Here is a 16666-nt window from a genome sequence, read left to right on the forward strand (position 1 = left end):
GGGATGCGCACGGGCTCTCACCCTACGCCGCCTCCGGGGTCCATCAATCAAGCTCTCCCGCCCCAGCCTGAGTGCCGCCCCGGGGGGCCTGCTTTGTGTCAGCCTGCAGCGGGCCTGGGTGGGGCACCCCAGGGTTCTCAAGGGTCTGGAACACCCCTCAGCTTTTCCCACCCCGGGACGTGGTGACTGGAACCGTGATCTGTAATCTACAGAGCGAGTCCCCTCCTTTGCTGACGCCCCAATCCTTCCCCACTTCGTGATCCCCCCCAACACTGTCACCCCAGAAGGGGCGAGGAGGATTAGTCACTAGCAACTTGATTTCCCCAGCAAGTCCCGTTTCCGGACCTCAGTTTCTTGACTGTAAAACGATAGTCCGTCCTTCCTTCCTTCCTTCCTTCCTTCCTTCCTTCCTTCCTTCCTTCCTTCCTTCCTTCCTTCCTTCCTTCCTATCATCTACCATCAATCATTTATCCATTTTTATCTAGTTCCAGTGTTCTTTTGTTTGTAGGTGGAGAAGCATGAGCCTTTTGCCCTATTACAATTTTTTAAAAATTTCCTTTCCTTCCGCTCAGATCTTCCCTCAGTGTCCTGCGCCTCACTCCACCCCTCCCCGCTCCCTGTTCTTTACAACTTACTGGGCACCAGACCATTGCAAAGCAACTCCATCCCTCAAGACACAGACCAGAACCTTGGGGAACTGAGCCCCGACCCGCCCTATTCCTTCTGGAGAGGCCACCAGGGGGCGACGCAGACCAAGAATAGAACAACAAGGAGCCACGTGTCTTTCTCCCAAAAATGTTGTCAGGCTGGGCCTTGAACACTTTTCTTAGCTTCCCCATAGTGATTTCTTTTGCCGTTTTCATTTGACTCTCGGCGCTCAAACTAAATGGCTGTAGTCTGGGTGCGTGGGGGAAGAAGGGTCACAAGCATAAGGAAGAGCAGCGGATGTCTAAGTGACAGAACACACGAAATGTGCCAAATGCTAATCTTAAGCACCAAACTTTGATTCTTAGATTACGAAGGTCACACAATTTAGTGGGCTCTGGGCTGGAAACATCAGACTACAAAACTGAGGTGGAAAGCACACTCATGCATCCCTTCCTACTTTTTGGTTTTTTTTTTTTTTTTTTTTTTTTTTTTTGAGACAGGGTTTCTCTGTGTAGCCCTGGCTGTCCTGGAACTCACTTTGTAGACCAGGCTGGCCACAAACTCAGAAATCCGCCTGCCTCTGCCCTCCCAAGTGCTGGGATTAAAGGCGTGTGCCACCATCGCCAGGCCTACTTTTTGGTTCTTATGGTACAGTCAAGGCACAGGTAAACATGAGTAAGAGAGGAGCAGAGTGAGGTGAGACAGGGACACTTCTCAACGAGCAGCAGCCATCGTCGATGCTGGAGGCTGTCTGCGTGCGAAGAACAGAGAAGGTCCCCATCCCTGCCCTGTCCGTGGAGGGACTGTTCAGATCATACTTTTATTTGTGGCTGTGCGTGCTTTATGGTGTGGATTAGCTGGGCCCCAGAGGACGCTGGGCCTTGTTCGCTGTGGCCAACGGAAAGATCTTCAGGAGAAAACGTGTAAGGTTGAAATATCTATTCCCACATGTGCAAAGGCTCTTGGATTGTGTTTGCTTTCAAAATCCATAAATGTTTTTATTAAACTATCTCTTTCTTGTGGCCCAGGCACGCATAAAGTATTTGCCACGTGTGTAAACGCTTCCATTTTGGTCTTCCTTGAGGGAAACTTTGTAGCTCTGCAGTAAATATTTGCTCTGGGGTAAACCTTGGCAGGCAATCACTGGACTCCTCAGTGTGGTTTCATTGGATGCAGGGTGCACTTGTGTGCACATGTGCCTGTTTAACAGCACACGCAGAGGAGAAGTTGCAGGAGACCTTGGGAGTTTTTTATTTTATTTTATTTTATTCTATTTTATATATTTATTTTACCATAGGTAGAGAGGTGTGTAATGACTATAATTATGTGAGTGACATTATAAAATGAACCCAAGTCTCTTTCAAATTTGAGTCTTCTTATGGGGGCATAGTGGCTCATGCCTGTGTTATCAGTACTTGGGAATCTGAGGCAGAGGGGTTGCCATGAGTTTGAAGTTAGCCTAAACTACACAGTGAGACCCTGACTCAAAAAAGCCAAAAATATTTTTTTCTTTTTCTTTTTTTTTTTTTTTGACAAAAAGATTTTTTTTGATTCTTCCTTGTACACTGCCAGCCTCTCTGTTCCCCACATCATGTCAAATCAAGTGCTCTCCTGTAGCCATCTTTCATAACAGCTTTTAACATAGTAGTGTTTGGGGGCAGTGAGTGTATTTTAAAGTAATAAAGTATAGGTTTTGCTTCCTAAATTCTATTCAAAGTAAGACTCTAAAATCAAACAAATTATGATCTTTATTTTTTTATTTTTTTATTTTAGATTTATTTAAGTACACTGTAGCTGTCTTCAGACACACCAGAAGAGGGAGTCATATTTCATTACGGATGGTTGTGAACCACCATGTGGTTGCTGGGATTTGAACTCTGGACCTTCGGAAGAGCAGTCGGGTGCTTTTACCCACTGAGCCATCTCACTAGCCCCTTTATTTTGTTTAAAAATGTGATATGGTATCATTTTCCTCAGTGTTTTAATCTGTAGTCATGTTTTAAAAATTCAGAGAGAGAGAAAAAAAGGCAGACCAATGGGACTGTAGATAGTCAAGATGTGGGAATTATCCCCCCTGAAGAAAACTATGAGTTACTTAACTTCTCTGTCACAAAAGACTGGATTTTTATAAAAAGATGCTGGTCAGTCCGATCAAATGGATGAGAAGGGACCTGATGGAGGATGACTGAGCTCTGCAAACGGCTAACATAGGACCGCCTTTGAACGAGTACTTGGGAATTAAAAGCTCTGCTTGGCCTCCTGAGTCTTGACATTGTGACTTCAGACCTGGTGAGTTCCTGCTCTTTTAAAAACATCATCCCACCCTCCCCTGGACTGAAAAAATATGTCCTAGGCATGCCCCACCCCCCACGTCGATTATAAAGATTTTATTTATTCTTCTGGTCGCTGCAGAGAAAGAGAGCCCAGCCCTGCTCAGGAGAAAGGGAAACTTTAGACTCAGGCTAGCTGTGCGGTGGCCTGGCCACTGAAGGTGGAGTAAGCTGTAGTCAGAGCCAAATGCACTCTTAGATGTCTCTCCCTGCAAACACTGTCTCAGTAAAACACAGAGTGTGGACCTAGGTCGCTCTCTGGAGCATCTGCCTGTCACAGTGTAGCCTGGAAGTTTCAGTCCAGAGAATTCTTCCTTAAATATTTTCTTGCCTTTTCAAAGAGCAATAGTGTTCTGGTGCTTCACACCAGGGGCACTTGGAGAAATGGACTGTCCCTAGATAAGGGAAGAGGCTATAAGGCTGTCCCCAGTGGGGGCTGCATCTTTTGATGAACAGTTACACAGACTTGAGAAAGAATCCATGAAACAGAAGCAGCTGCATTCAAGGTAGAGGGTTTCAGGCTCCTTGGAACTGAGCAGGGCTCCCCAGAGCTGGTCAGGGCAACCTTCAGGTTTGCTCAGCTGGCCAGTGCTGGCAACCTCGGAAGACCCTGGATTCACCACCCATTCTTGGAGAGAGTGGAAATTACCTACCCACTGACTTCCAGCAGGGTCAACACAATGAGTTTTAATTGGGTACCATAGGTAGGTTTTGGTCAAGCATTTGTGTATGTGAATCCTACCTTTATTTAAAAGGTGGGAAATGGATTCTTGAATTCCATTTCTGCAGATTTTCCATCCTGGAACATTTTGTTTTAATAAAAAAATAATATCTGCTATGTAGGTAATTTCACATTTTCTAGAGTCCACATTTAATAAATAAAGAGAAATAGTTAAAAGCACTTTAATACATTTTTTATTAAATACAATAACTCTAGGATACCATTCCCATGCATAATTGATATAAATTCATCAATGGGACATCCACGCTCTTTTTTCTTCTTCCACCGTCAACATCTCATGTGCACTTTACAATAGAAGAAAATCTCACTTTGGACCAGCCATATCCCAAGTGCATGGTAATCAAAGTAGAACACACTTATAGTCCTGGACAGCAGCAGACTTCTGGGACATGGCAGGTCTAGGTAGTCTAGAGGCACCTGCAAAATCAAAGTAAACTTTCTATACATTCAGATCGAGGTCTACAAAAACGTAAGGATCAGAGAAAGGACTGGGAGAAAATATTCTACATTATACTTGGATTTGTGTATGTGATTTCTTTTCTCTTTGAGACAGGGTTTTGAGTTACAGCTCAAACTAGCCTTGAACCTGTATCCCCCAGTTTCCCCAGTGCTAGCATTATAGGAAAGCGCCCCCACACCTGGGAGAAGTACATTTTTTAACATTGCCATTTCAACTGAAAGGGAGCCCTTGGCCTTTATGCCTTGGGTGAGGGGGAGCCTGGAGTTTGAGGCATGTGGGTAATGTTGGTTTTTTTTTTTCTGTTTTAAAGTGTTTATTTATGTTGCTAAAAATAAATTGTCCCTTCTTACAGAACAAGGACAAAGCTAAAGAAAACTGGGTCATGGAGAGGGCCAGATGACCTGATTTTGAAGCCTCAGATTTCCCCTAAAATCTAGATGAAATAATAATAAGTGTCTGTAATTCTGCTCCACCCTATCAGGAGATAAAAAAATCAAGGTGGGCTGATCTGACATTATCCTCTAAGTGCCACTAGGGTGCCGTAGCACGGGCACACAGACAACAATCAGACAGACAGACAGTCAGCGAGGGAGAGAGCTCAGAGCATAGAAAATAGTAACACACACCTCTAATCACAGATCTGCAGATAATTGTCAGAATGGTCTCATATTGCTGTCCTGTGTTGACTGGCTTTACAAGACTGAACATCTTCACGTCTAACTTGCCTTTCTTCATGGAATAACAACCACAGGCATCTCTGAATGAACCTCCTCATAAGAAGGAGTTTTTAGTGTCTGGATACTAGGCCATCCTGTGTGCAAATCAGGGGATTCTGAGGTTGGTGACTTTCAGTGGGTGGCGTAGGAGCTGGGGCGAATTGCCCTCCCACCTGGCCCATGTGACCCCTCCTTATCGGCTTGCATGGCTGTGTCACTCAGACCCCTTTCTATACCTTGTCTCATTCTGCAGAGAAAACGCTTGAGAGAAGGCTCACCCCACATTTCCTCACAACACTCTCCCAACCCTACCAAGCCAAATGGACTTTTAGTGCTGTGTCACTTTTGGAATGTGACCAAAGAGTAAAAGAAATTTTCTAAAAAAATTTTGAATTGGAAACACGAACATTGGATCACCTCACACATTCGTGTGTGTGTGTGTGTGTGTGTGTGTGTGTGTATGTATGTAGATATGTATGTATATACGGACGTATCTCTCCCACTTTCTAAGTCCATAGTCCTGAAGCCATCTTACCACTCTCTAGGTCCGGCCTCCCTTGATTAAACCAGAGTTGAATTATTTTTACTCCCCTCCTTGGCCACTCTTTCCCACCATGTGTGACATAAATCCTGTGGAATGTTGGCTACGTGCATAGCAGGAAAGATCCCGAGGCTCCCATCTCGGGCTGCATGGCCAGTGTAAGCAACTGAGGGTGGTGGGGCTTGTGGACAGATGCTACAGGGAGAGGCACCAGTAGGGGACTCTGTGGAAAAACACAGGATGAACAAAAATCACAAGGTTACGCTTGGGGTTGCCAGTGACTCATGAGGCAGCAGAGCCCGTGGGAGGATGCGCAGGTTGCCCTGACAGGCTCTGTGTGGTAAAGGCTAAGGGTGGTCTCCAGCTTTTGTTTGGATCCTGGTGCACTGTGGGGTCTGGCCATTGTAGATGTCTTCCCTGGGACTCCTGAGGAAGGCTTAAAGGAAAAGTTAAGAACAGTATTTCAACTCTCTCTCGTCAAGCTTGTCTTCTCAAACATCCAACTGTAGGCTTTTGGGAAATCTTTAACAACCTTTTCTCGGGGCAGGGGGAGGGGCTGATTATTTCTCTTAGAGAAGACATTGAGGGGGAGGGCATTAAGTTGATCACTATGAATACAAGTGCCCCTCAACCCCTTCTCCACCAACCCGGAGTTTATTCTTTTCTTTCTCCAGCTATTTGGCCCAAGTAATTGAGGGCAGGGAGTTTGAAGGATACTTTGTTTCTGATGAGGGCCAGTCTGTAACGTAGTGAGTCTTTTAACATGGCACTGACAGACATCCTCAGCTCTAACAGAATTGATGTATTCATCAGAGCTCTCACAACATGGCTTTCCAAAAGGGAGAAAAACTTGTATTTTCACCTAAGTACTGGCCATTTTGTGGGCTGGGTACTTTTCCAAGATGTTAACCAGACCCGATGGAAAAGGTTTGTTCGCCTCAAGTTTGCCTTTCCCTCATTTTGTAATTTTTGGACTTGAGTCAATTTTTTTTTGTCCATTCCTCTTCTCTCCTTGGGCAGAGGCCAGTGCCTCGAGCTTGCTCTCTCCATGGTGTTGACAGAGTGTTTTTCAGTTATACCAAAGGCCACAGATTTTATGTCAGACTTCAAGATACTCAGCTTGATAAACATGTCTGCCTCTGGCGATTGGCAGCATTTTTCCTGGAAAAGAAAACAGAAATGGTTTTACATAAATAAGGAAAGTGGTATGAATAGCCCAGAGTAACAGGGCTTTGAAGGTGCATCTGAGGCCCAGCCCCCACACAGCCTTGTATGTTTTGTTCTTTAGCTTGATTTATTCCTGAATTCCCCTTTAAACCCACCACCATCTGATGGTTTTCATTAACCATATGTGTTTGGCTTTGTTAGCAAGTAAACAAATAAACAATTGATCTGTCTGGGAAGCTGGGTAGTGGTAAGTTACTTCAGGTCTGTGCTTGAAGGAGAACCCTGACTTTTTGCATAGTATATATGTGTATGTGCACACACACACACACACACACACACACACACACACACACACACACATTGCTGTGTGAGATGGTGGAGTATTGAAAACACCTTTCATCCACTTTGATTCACAGAAACTCCAAGAAGAGACATCTGAAAAAATTTTCATTTTTTGGTTTCTAGAGATGGAATAGCTCAGGTTTGCTTAGAACTTTGCCATCCTCCTGCCTCAGCCTCTCAAGTGCTAGTTACCACCTTGCATATTCTCAAATTACATTTTTTCTTTTTCACTTTTTTCCTTTGTCCTAGTGTCCAGGCCCTCAAGTTTGGGTAAGGAACCAGCCTGTGACAGAGAACACAGCTCTCTATTAGGTGGGCTGAACCCCATCGTCAGAGGATTGCATCATTGCTGACAATTTTTTTTAATAACAGAAAAGAGTTTACAATCTGGATTTCAAAGGCTTCTATTAAGCAAGAGAGGGGAATCTTTGATGACCTTTCTTGACCATTTTTTGAAAACTACCTTGCCAGTGAGCATATGTTCTAGGAGCCAGGGGGCGGGTGAGGGGAGAACATTGGTTTCTCCATGTTTAATTCCTTTTGGACGATTGATGGGATGCTGATGGTCTCTTCAGAAAGCCTGTGCGCACTAGACAGTTTAGGGTCAGCAGGAGAAGCTTTTCCAGGGTGGCCTGTTGGATGGATCAGTGTCATCTCACCTAGATACAGGCGGTCGAAAGGCTGTTGGGACTCGGGGCCATTACTTCCAAGATTCCCAAGTGGCACTTAGCTTAGCCACTCCCTCCCGGCCTTCTACAAAGCTCAGTGCCAGATCTCTGATGTCATTGCAGGTCTATGATTAAATACCAGCAGGAAGCTCAGCCCAGGGACAGGGAGGGTCATCGGTAATAGCTCCGAGAGTGACTTCATGGCTCAGGGTAATCTGTTATTCATTACTGATGTCAGATGAGGAACTCTGAACCTGTCTGTTCCATCGTAGCTCTTTAGATGACACGTCCCCAGGGCCATGCAGAAGCTCACGGCTTTTACACAGGAAGTTAGTTACTTTATCAGGTATAGGAACTGGGTGGAGACAAAGCCGTCTATCCGTCTGATGGAGAGTGGCCCGGAATCACAAACAGTTGCTTGTTAGTCATCTGATGGCTTCTATAGCCATTGTTATACATGCATGCACGTGCATATAGACATATCATACTATTGATATCGATGTTTAGTATTTAAGAATGACTGGATTTGGGATGTCTTGAAGATGCTGTGTACCTCGTTCTATTTGCAGAGGCCAAGGTGCATGCCTGGTGGCCCTCTGGAAGCCTCAACAAGATCTGAAAACCTCCACAATCATAAGTAATTATTGCATGAGGGGCCAGTTACTTAACCTCCACAGACATTTTTAGTTATTGATAAGACAGGCCATGCTTGGCTATGTTTGGTTAATGTAAGACTTTGGTGGGCATTGATCTCAAGTCATCAGACTTGTATAGCAAGAACTTGGACCTGTTGAGCCTCCTTTGTGAAATTTGAATGGTTGTACGAGCTAGGCTGAACACAACTGGGTGGCAAGCACCGCCCCGATGGCGCTGTTAGAGAACACATCTTTTGCAGAGTTCACATCCCTTTCTCAGAGATGGAAGATGGGGACCTAGTGAGGTTGACCAACCAGGGGATTCCTGTATCCCAGCATCAGGGAGAGTCTGTCAGGGTTTTCTGTCACAGCTGTTTTTTCTTCCATCTTCTCTTAGCTAAAAACATTGTCCACATTACTCTGTTTTTCAAATTGTTTTTCCTGAATAAATTCCTTAAGGTGTATTTAAATATTCTATATACAGGTAAAACCCATTTCCTCACATTCTGGCGGGCATTTGAACTGTTACGATGATACCAATATTTTAAACATTGGTTCTGCTTCATCATTATAAGATAAATCCCTCAACTGTAAACTGCAGCTTTTCCTGGACCAGGGGTAAACGTGCCACATCCTATTGACAGGCCTGCACAGGGAGCCCGAGGAGAAACAGTTAAACTACCCATTCAAGCTCTGCACAGCTCACACACAAAAGTGAAGCCACAGGGAAATATTCTGCAGTCCAGGGGCCTTGGGGAATCTTTTTTTTTTTTTTTTTTTTTTTTTGTCACAGGGCAACTTTATTGAGTGGTAGCATGGTCACACCCAGCAAACGTGTTCCCTCTCATTCTCTCTCTCTCTCTCTCTCTCTCTCTCTCTCTCTCACACACACACACACACACACACACACACACAGAGTCTCTCTCTCTCACACACACACAGCCCTTGCCACAGTCCAGTTCTCAGCCACAGGGTGGGGAGCCTTTCGGATCCAGAAGCAACAGGTACCCGAGGGAGGCTCAGGGGGAGGAAGTGGGGAGGGGGTGCAGAGAGCAGGGGTGGGATGGGTTGGGAACACCCACCAGACAAGCTACACTAAGAGTGAGATTCCCCGCCCTGGTGGCTTCAGCTTGGCTGCGCCCCCTTCGAAGGAGCCTTCCAAGGTGTGGCTGAACATTCAGGGTTTGGGAAGGGCAGAGTCCCACTCCGTTTTAGTCCTCTCTGCAGGCTGGGGACTGGAGGGCAAGGCGGGCCGGGGCGGTTTTGGCTGCTTCAGCTCTGGGGCTCCTCCGGAGCCTCACCACCCTCTTCCCCAGCACTGTCGGCTGTCCACAGCGTCAGGTTGTCTCTCAGGAGCTGCATGATCAGGGTGCTGTCCTTGTAGGAGTCCTCACTGAGGGTGTGCAGGTCGGCCATGGCCTCGTCGAAGGTGGTCTTGGCCAGCGAGATGGCCTCCTCGGGGCTGTTGGCTATCTCGTAATGGAAGACTGAAAAGTTCAGGGCCAGGCCCAGGCGGATGGGGTTGGTGGGCGGCATCTCCTTCTTGCTGATGTCCATGGTCTCCTGGTAGGCTGACCGGGCAGAATCGATGATGCGCTTCTTGTCATCGCCAGTGGCCACCTCGGCTAGGTAGCGGTAGTAGTCACCCTTCATCTTCAGGTAGAAGACACGGCTCTCTACATCTCCAGCCCCTTTGATGAGGTGCGAGTCCAGCAGGCCGAGCATGGTGTCGCACACACCTCTGAGCTCGGTCTCTACCTTCTCCCGGTACTCTTTCACCTCGGGGCCCTTCTCTTCTGACCCCTCCTCATTGCTCTTCTGCTCGATGCTGGACAGGACCCTCCAGGCCGCTCTCTGGCCGCCCACCACGTTCTTGTAGGCTACGGAAAGCAGGTTTCGCTCCTCGCAGGAGAGCTCCTCGCCCTTTTCCACAGCGCTCTTCATGAAAGCTGCCATGTCCTCATAGCGTTCGGCCTGTTCGGCCAACTTAGCCTTCTGGATCAGACTGGATCTCTCCATGACTGCGAGGATGGACAGAGAGACGGGCGAACTGGCTGTCTCGAGAGTAACGCTGGGTTCTCGCCTTGGGGAATCTATTTACTACAAACTCTGCTGGGGAAGATGGCTCCCCTCCCCCCTTCATAAAGCTTTAGCCTCTTCGGATTCGACTGCATGGATGAAACGGTCCTCCCGATAATCCTTCCTGGTCACTCACATCAAAATGAAGCCTACTAACCAAGAAAGCTACAGAATACCAAATTATACATATTAAAAAGAGACACACAGGCCCTTTACCTAAAATTTAACTTAACCGGTTGAAGAAATAAATGGCTATAAAACTAAATGGTATAATTTTATATATGGAAATGGCTGTCCTTTCTTATATTTAAAATGTACCTTAGGACATAATTATCTGCCCACAAAGCAAGTTTTAAATAGGAAATGCCCCCTTGGCTGGACATCCATTCTATTTGTCAGGTGCCCTGTGGAGTAGTGCCACTCTCTGAAGTCAGGGAACATGTCTTGGAGAGGGACAAAGGTCCTTAGGGAACGATTCACTGGGAACCCTGCTCACCCATTGTTATGTGTTCTCATTGGGAGGTGGCACACCGGCTTCATGTTTGATGCAACAGTCCAGAGGTGAGGCACTGACTCCTAACGGGGGCCCAGGGACCACCAAGGGCAGGATGAGGAGGGCTGTCGCTTGTTTGGTGAGGCACTATGACACCCCCTTATATTTCGACTTTAGAGCACTCTTCTATTCTGCACATAGGACTTGACTGCATATAGACAAGATGGCAGCTCCAGATCATTTTTTTTTTCAAATGACATTCTGGTGTTTGTTTATTTGTCGGCAGCCATGGTCTGGGGTTAGCTTCCCTATCCATTGTGTTCACTAACCTCCATGAGCTGCCAGAGAGGCCCATTACTAACTCCTATTTGAGCATTTCCCTTTTTATTAAGGAACAAAGAACTTTGGGGTATTCCTAGCTTTTGTCTGTTTTGATTTATTTATTATTTATTTATTTATTTATTCTTTGAAGCAGGGTCTCCTTACATAGTAGCTCTGGCTGCCCTGGAACTCACTATGTAAACCATTCCTCAGGGGTCCCATTTCTTGACACTCTCTTGTCTTAAGGTCTAGCCTTGAACTCAAAGAACCCCACCTGCCTCTGCGCCACCATTCCCAGTAAGAAAGTCCCATGGAATGAGAGCAATACTACAATACTACAATGTCAAATGTTGGCATTCCGGATGACATCCTGATCCCAGAGACATAGTCAGGAGCCATATTTTATTCATGAAGCTTTTCTTGAGTTTATGGTGCACTCACTGACCTGGCCTGGCCTGGATACTCCGAGGTTTGTTAACATGACTGCAGCCTGAGTTCACTCTCAGAGAGGAGGAGAGGTGGGGAGGGTAGAGCCTGCATGTGTGGGGCACAAAGGCACGAGTGTGGTGTGCTGGGATGCAAGGAGATTCCTATGGAAGGTCAGGGACAAGAGGGGATACTTCCAGCTTTGCTTAGAGGGAGGCTTCTCAGGAGGGCTGAACCAGTTAAAAGGATGGGCAAATCCAGAAAAGAAAGCATCAAGTGAGAATGGGATTTTGAGTCTGCTTTCTTGAAAGAATAACTCTGGATGCGTGTATTTCTTTTCATGTAAATTAGGGCCTGACTTCCAGTTCTAGATTCTGTGTGAGGCATGCTATTCTAAGACAAGAGAAGGTCGACTTAAAAAGACTCAAGGCAAAAGAGCAAGTCTATGCAGGGCTGTGTCTCACTGTTGGCATCTCTTCTGCAGTAGGGGCAATCTGTTAGGTCATTGTGTCAGATAAACGTGATCTCTGGAGTTGGAAGCATGGCCAAGGTTTCAAATCCCTCTGGCTCCCAGTGGCTGTCTATGGCTTGTACCTGTTTACAGAAGGAGTCCCCGTGGGCTCCAGCAATCACGTCTTTCCGGGAGAGCAGGGGGCTGCATTTCCTGGCATAGTCCACAGGAGCTCTCTGGCTGCTCTGCTCCTCTGCAGACTGCAACAAGCCTTGTCCTTGGGGCAGGAGTAATTAATGGGGTGAGTGAAGGTTTGTGGCTTTGGAGCAATGAGGGTGAAACTGCTTGTCCACTTCAGCCTTCTCATAAACCACCGGGACCCCTTCCTGAGTCAATGGTGATCCTGCAAGGCTCACAAAAGATGCCCATTGATCACTGGCCTCTGAAATTGCTGCCAGAGTGAAGCTGTCCTTCACAACTTGCTGACATCTCTTGACAATTTAAATATGGCCAGAGCTAGAAGCCTGAAGCCATCCCAGTGCAGGGCCAGGAGTAAAAGGCAAATGTGAACATTGGCATCAGAACCTTAGTGCAGGGTGCAAGGGACTGTGTCAACAGATGACGCTTTGATTGTGTGTTAGGAGGCTTTTCAAAGTCTTTCCGCTCTGCCTATGCAGCACCACTAGCAAGAGAAATCCTCTGAACACTCTGCAAACAAGAAGTTAGGAGGCAGTGATGGATCTTTAAGAACACAGACATGTCCTTAGGTTGAAAAGCAAAGATGTTCAGAAGGCATGGGCGGAGGCTGACGCAGAGTTAGTAGACGTAGTCGAGAGCAACTTTACGACTTGCCTGTACTTGGTGCTCGGAAAACCACGACTGAGATTCAGACAAATTCCCAAGGCGCAGAGTCACTTCCATATCTGTGGTTATAATAAAGCTTTATTGGAACTCAGCCATCTATGTTTGTGTATGTACTGTTGATGGCTGTGTTTCCTCTGTATCAGGAGAGCTGAGGAGTCTTGATCGAGACTGAATAGCTTGAAAAGCTGAAAATGCCAACTGCGTGGTCCTTGACAGAAAAACCTTATTGATTCCTGCTCTAGATTCGAGAGGGCCAAGGGTGACTTTCGTGAAAGGGTGTTCATGTGTGCATGTATTCATGAGTGTCTGTGTGCACCTAATTGCGTGTGTGTGGAGGTCAGAGGTCAATCTCCAGTGTTGTTGTTGTTTAGGTACCATCTAGTTTATTTGTGTGTGGAATGGGGTCATGTTTGTATTTGCAGGTGTGTGGGTGCACACTTGTGTATTTACAGGTGTGTGGGTGCACATGCGTGTGGAGGCCTTTCCCTGGATAGTAGGACTCACCAATTCAGCTAGGCTTTCTTCTGTCAAGGCCCAGGGACTCCCCTGTTTCTGTTGTATCTGCCTTCCTAGAAGCGTTCTTAAAAACCATTCAACTAGCCGGGTGTGGTGGCACATGCCTTTAATCCCAGCACTTGGGAGGCAGAGGCAGGTGGATTTCTGAGTTCGAGGCCAGCCTGGTCTACAAAGTGAGTTTCAGGACAGCCAGGGCTATACAGAGAAACCCTGTTTCAAAAAACAAAACAAAACAAAACAAACAAACAAACAAACAAGAAACTGTTCAACTACAATGTTTTATTTTGTTGTCTGTCTGTTTGTTTGTTTGTTTGTTTGCTTGTGTGTATTCTGCGACCAACATTATGCCCTTGTGTTTCTGTAGCAAGTATTCACCTTCAGCTCCCTTTGTTCTGTTTTTGAGACACTCTTTCTCTGCAGCTCAGGTTCTCTTGGAACTCACTACGTGGCACAAGCTGGTTCTCCTTCCTCCATCTCCCACCTGCTAGGATGCCACCACACCAGGCTAGGATAGATTAAACTGGGCTTTATAGAAGGGACATCTCTGAGAAGTACTGAAACCATATGTGCATTTTGTAGCCTCAGAAGCTGTCTTGAGAGAGCCAGGGCTGCATGCAGTCTTGCCTTTTCATGGAGACTAACTCCAGATCATTCTCATTTTATTTTGATAAGATAGTAGTGCTTATGGCAAATAATTCCAGCTTGCTGTGGCTTTGGGGATCATGGGAAAACATGGGTGGAATTTAATTCCCTTAGTGTTCTCATAATACAAACTGCTGCTTCTTTATCAGACGGGTAGCGTTGAAGACGGACTTTGGCTATCGATTGGTTTAGGCATGACAATGAAAATCCCCAGGGCCACAGGTTAGTTAAGGTACAAACAGTCCAGCATACTTGTTCTGGCATTCTTTAATTAAATATCCAAGCTTTTCAGACATAAATAGAATTCTTTATTGTCTACAATGATTAGCTTTCAAATGACCTGATGCAGGGCTAGGGTACCACATTGCTGGGAGGGAACAGGTACTGCTCTTCTAGAGGATGGGAATTTCGTTCTTAGCAGGTCAGGTGCCTGACATCCACCTCTAACCCTAGTTCCAGGGGATTCAGCATCTATGGCCTTGTCCTGCATCTCACATGTTCATATCCCATCACACACTTAAAAATAATAAAACAAAACTTTAAATTACCCTATTGTTATAATCATAAAAAACCCATAGCTGTTTGAGTTTAAAATTCCGCAATTTTTCCTTTACTGCAACTGACCCAGACTTAGGTTTGTCACCAACAGGGCCGCTGAAGCAGGATCCAGAACTGGTGGCCCCTCACCCTGTTCCACTTACTTTCTACTCTTACACTCAAAACTCACACGCAGAGATGCCGTTTGTCTTGGGTGTAGAAACGGCGGGCCACTGTGATGATTCTGAGGATGCTGTTAGGATGGGACCCAAGCTTCAAGACAAGTGACTGACATTAACAGTGATTTGAAGGGGGCGTGAGGCCACATATGCAGTGTAATCCTCTCCTGCATGGCGACCCGTGGGACTGGAGGGTGGTCTTTTACTTCTTTGCTATTGGTCCACTCCTTTCTCATTAGTGGGCCTGAGACGCCAGCCTCGTCTTCCTTCCTTACCTCTGGTGACATCATCGCTCTATTTTTATTTTTCCCTATGTTTATTTCTTTCTGCTCTTCGCTCTGTAAAGAGGATGGCTCGAGAAGTCCATTTCAGACACTGCTTGGGAACAACTCGTCTCTTTCAGTGGTCCACAGCCAGCCAAACTACACAGTGTGTAGTTTGTAGCCTGGGCAGAGGAGGATGTGAGCTTCATTCGGTGTGTTTATAGCTCTTTCACACAAATCAGTCTGATTTTTTTTTTCGTTTTTTGGAGACAGGGCTTCTCTGTGTAGCCCTGGCTGTCCTGGAACTCACTCTGTAGACCAGGCTGGCCTCGAACTCAGAAATCCACCTGCCTTTGTCTTCCAAGTGCTGGGATTAAAGGCATGCGCCACCACTGCCCAGCTAGTCTGCACTCTCTTAAAGAAAGTATTTGATGTCCTTTTTAAAAAATCATTTGCATTTATATTACTGCTTCAATAGGTAGATTTTTATTTATATTTAGTTTTAAATTTAAAAGATTTTTGTGTGTATGTGTGCATGTGCTTGTATGTAGTACATGTGTGTAGTACATACAAGCACATGTACTGTGTATGTGCCCATACACATACACAGGGAAGTTAGGGGATGAGCTTAGATGTCATTTCTTAGACAAAGCTTCTAACCGGCCTGGAATTCACTAGGTAAGCTAGGCTGGCTGAACAGAGAGGCCCAGGGATCTGCCTATACCAGTCTCTCGAGAGCAGGAATTGCCAGCGACCCTGTATTTTGTCTTTGTCTTTTTGTTCTGCAAATTGAACTCAGGTCTTTGTAAGACAGAGTCTTGTGCACTAGATTTTAGATAACTTCTTCTTTTGCTCACATTGTCTTGGGTTGGTCCAGTGTGAGCATTTTCTTGAGTCCTACATAGCTCTATACTTTTTGGGACCACGGCTTTACTTTCTGCCCAGCCTGTTAAGGCTCTCGGCTACCCGTACCTTCTCTACCTTAGCCCAGAACCAATCGTGCTTCTGAGGTGCCCTGGATCCTGCTGAGTAAGGCACTGACTAGAGTGCCAGGAGCCCTCACAGATAACAAGATATTCCCTTTAGAATCAGAAACAACCAGTAACAACAAAAATTAATCTTGTACGTTTATATTACTATACTTCTAATTCTAATCCAACCTCAGAGTCTCTGGTTTCCCATTGCTCCTTTGTATTTCTTTCCCGTTGGACTCCTAGCCCTTACTCCTTTGCTATGTCAGAACTGTACAATTTGCATAAAACTGCTCACATTCCTTTCCTATTTACCTCTACTGGTATCAATCCTCTGCCCAGGGTTTCCCAGGGGTTCTCTTGTCTGGATGAGTCTTATCGTCTAGAAGCTTCCTGAAGCATGGCAGGTGTTCCATTATCCACCAGAGCTGAAGGCCTCTGCCAACATTACTTCTCGATGCCAGTTCTGTAGGTTGGCTCTAGCTTGCTTTGGCTCTGTAGGACGCTGCGTATTTTTTTCTATATCAGGATCAAAGTTGAAAGAGGTGCTCCCGCGTGAGACTCTCTTTCTAGGGCAATAGGAAGGGTGGAACCAAACTACAGCTTCTGCTTGGATGTGCTATACGCCATCTAGGCTCACACCCTATTGGTCGCTTTCACACAGAGGGAGTACGG

The 16666-nt window shown here is 46.0% G+C and overlaps 1 protein-coding gene across 1 annotated transcript; it reads right to left on the minus strand.

Annotated features, from left to right (window-relative positions):
• Positions 1-9366: 9366 nt before the first annotated feature.
• On the minus strand, positions 9367-10268 carry LOC110296851 (14-3-3 protein sigma-like). Its single transcript, XM_021165640.2, has one exon. It carries the CDS (start codon positions 10266-10268, stop codon positions 9522-9524), a length of 747 nt encoding a protein of 248 aa, XP_021021299.1. The 3' UTR covers positions 9367-9521.
• Positions 10269-16666: the final 6398 nt, after the last annotated feature.

The sequence above is a fragment of the Mus caroli genome, unplaced genomic scaffold (genome assembly GCF_978045245.1).
Source record: "Mus caroli unplaced genomic scaffold, Mus_caroli_1 scaffold_7, whole genome shotgun sequence".
NCBI lineage: Eukaryota > Metazoa > Chordata > Mammalia > Rodentia > Muridae > Mus > Mus caroli.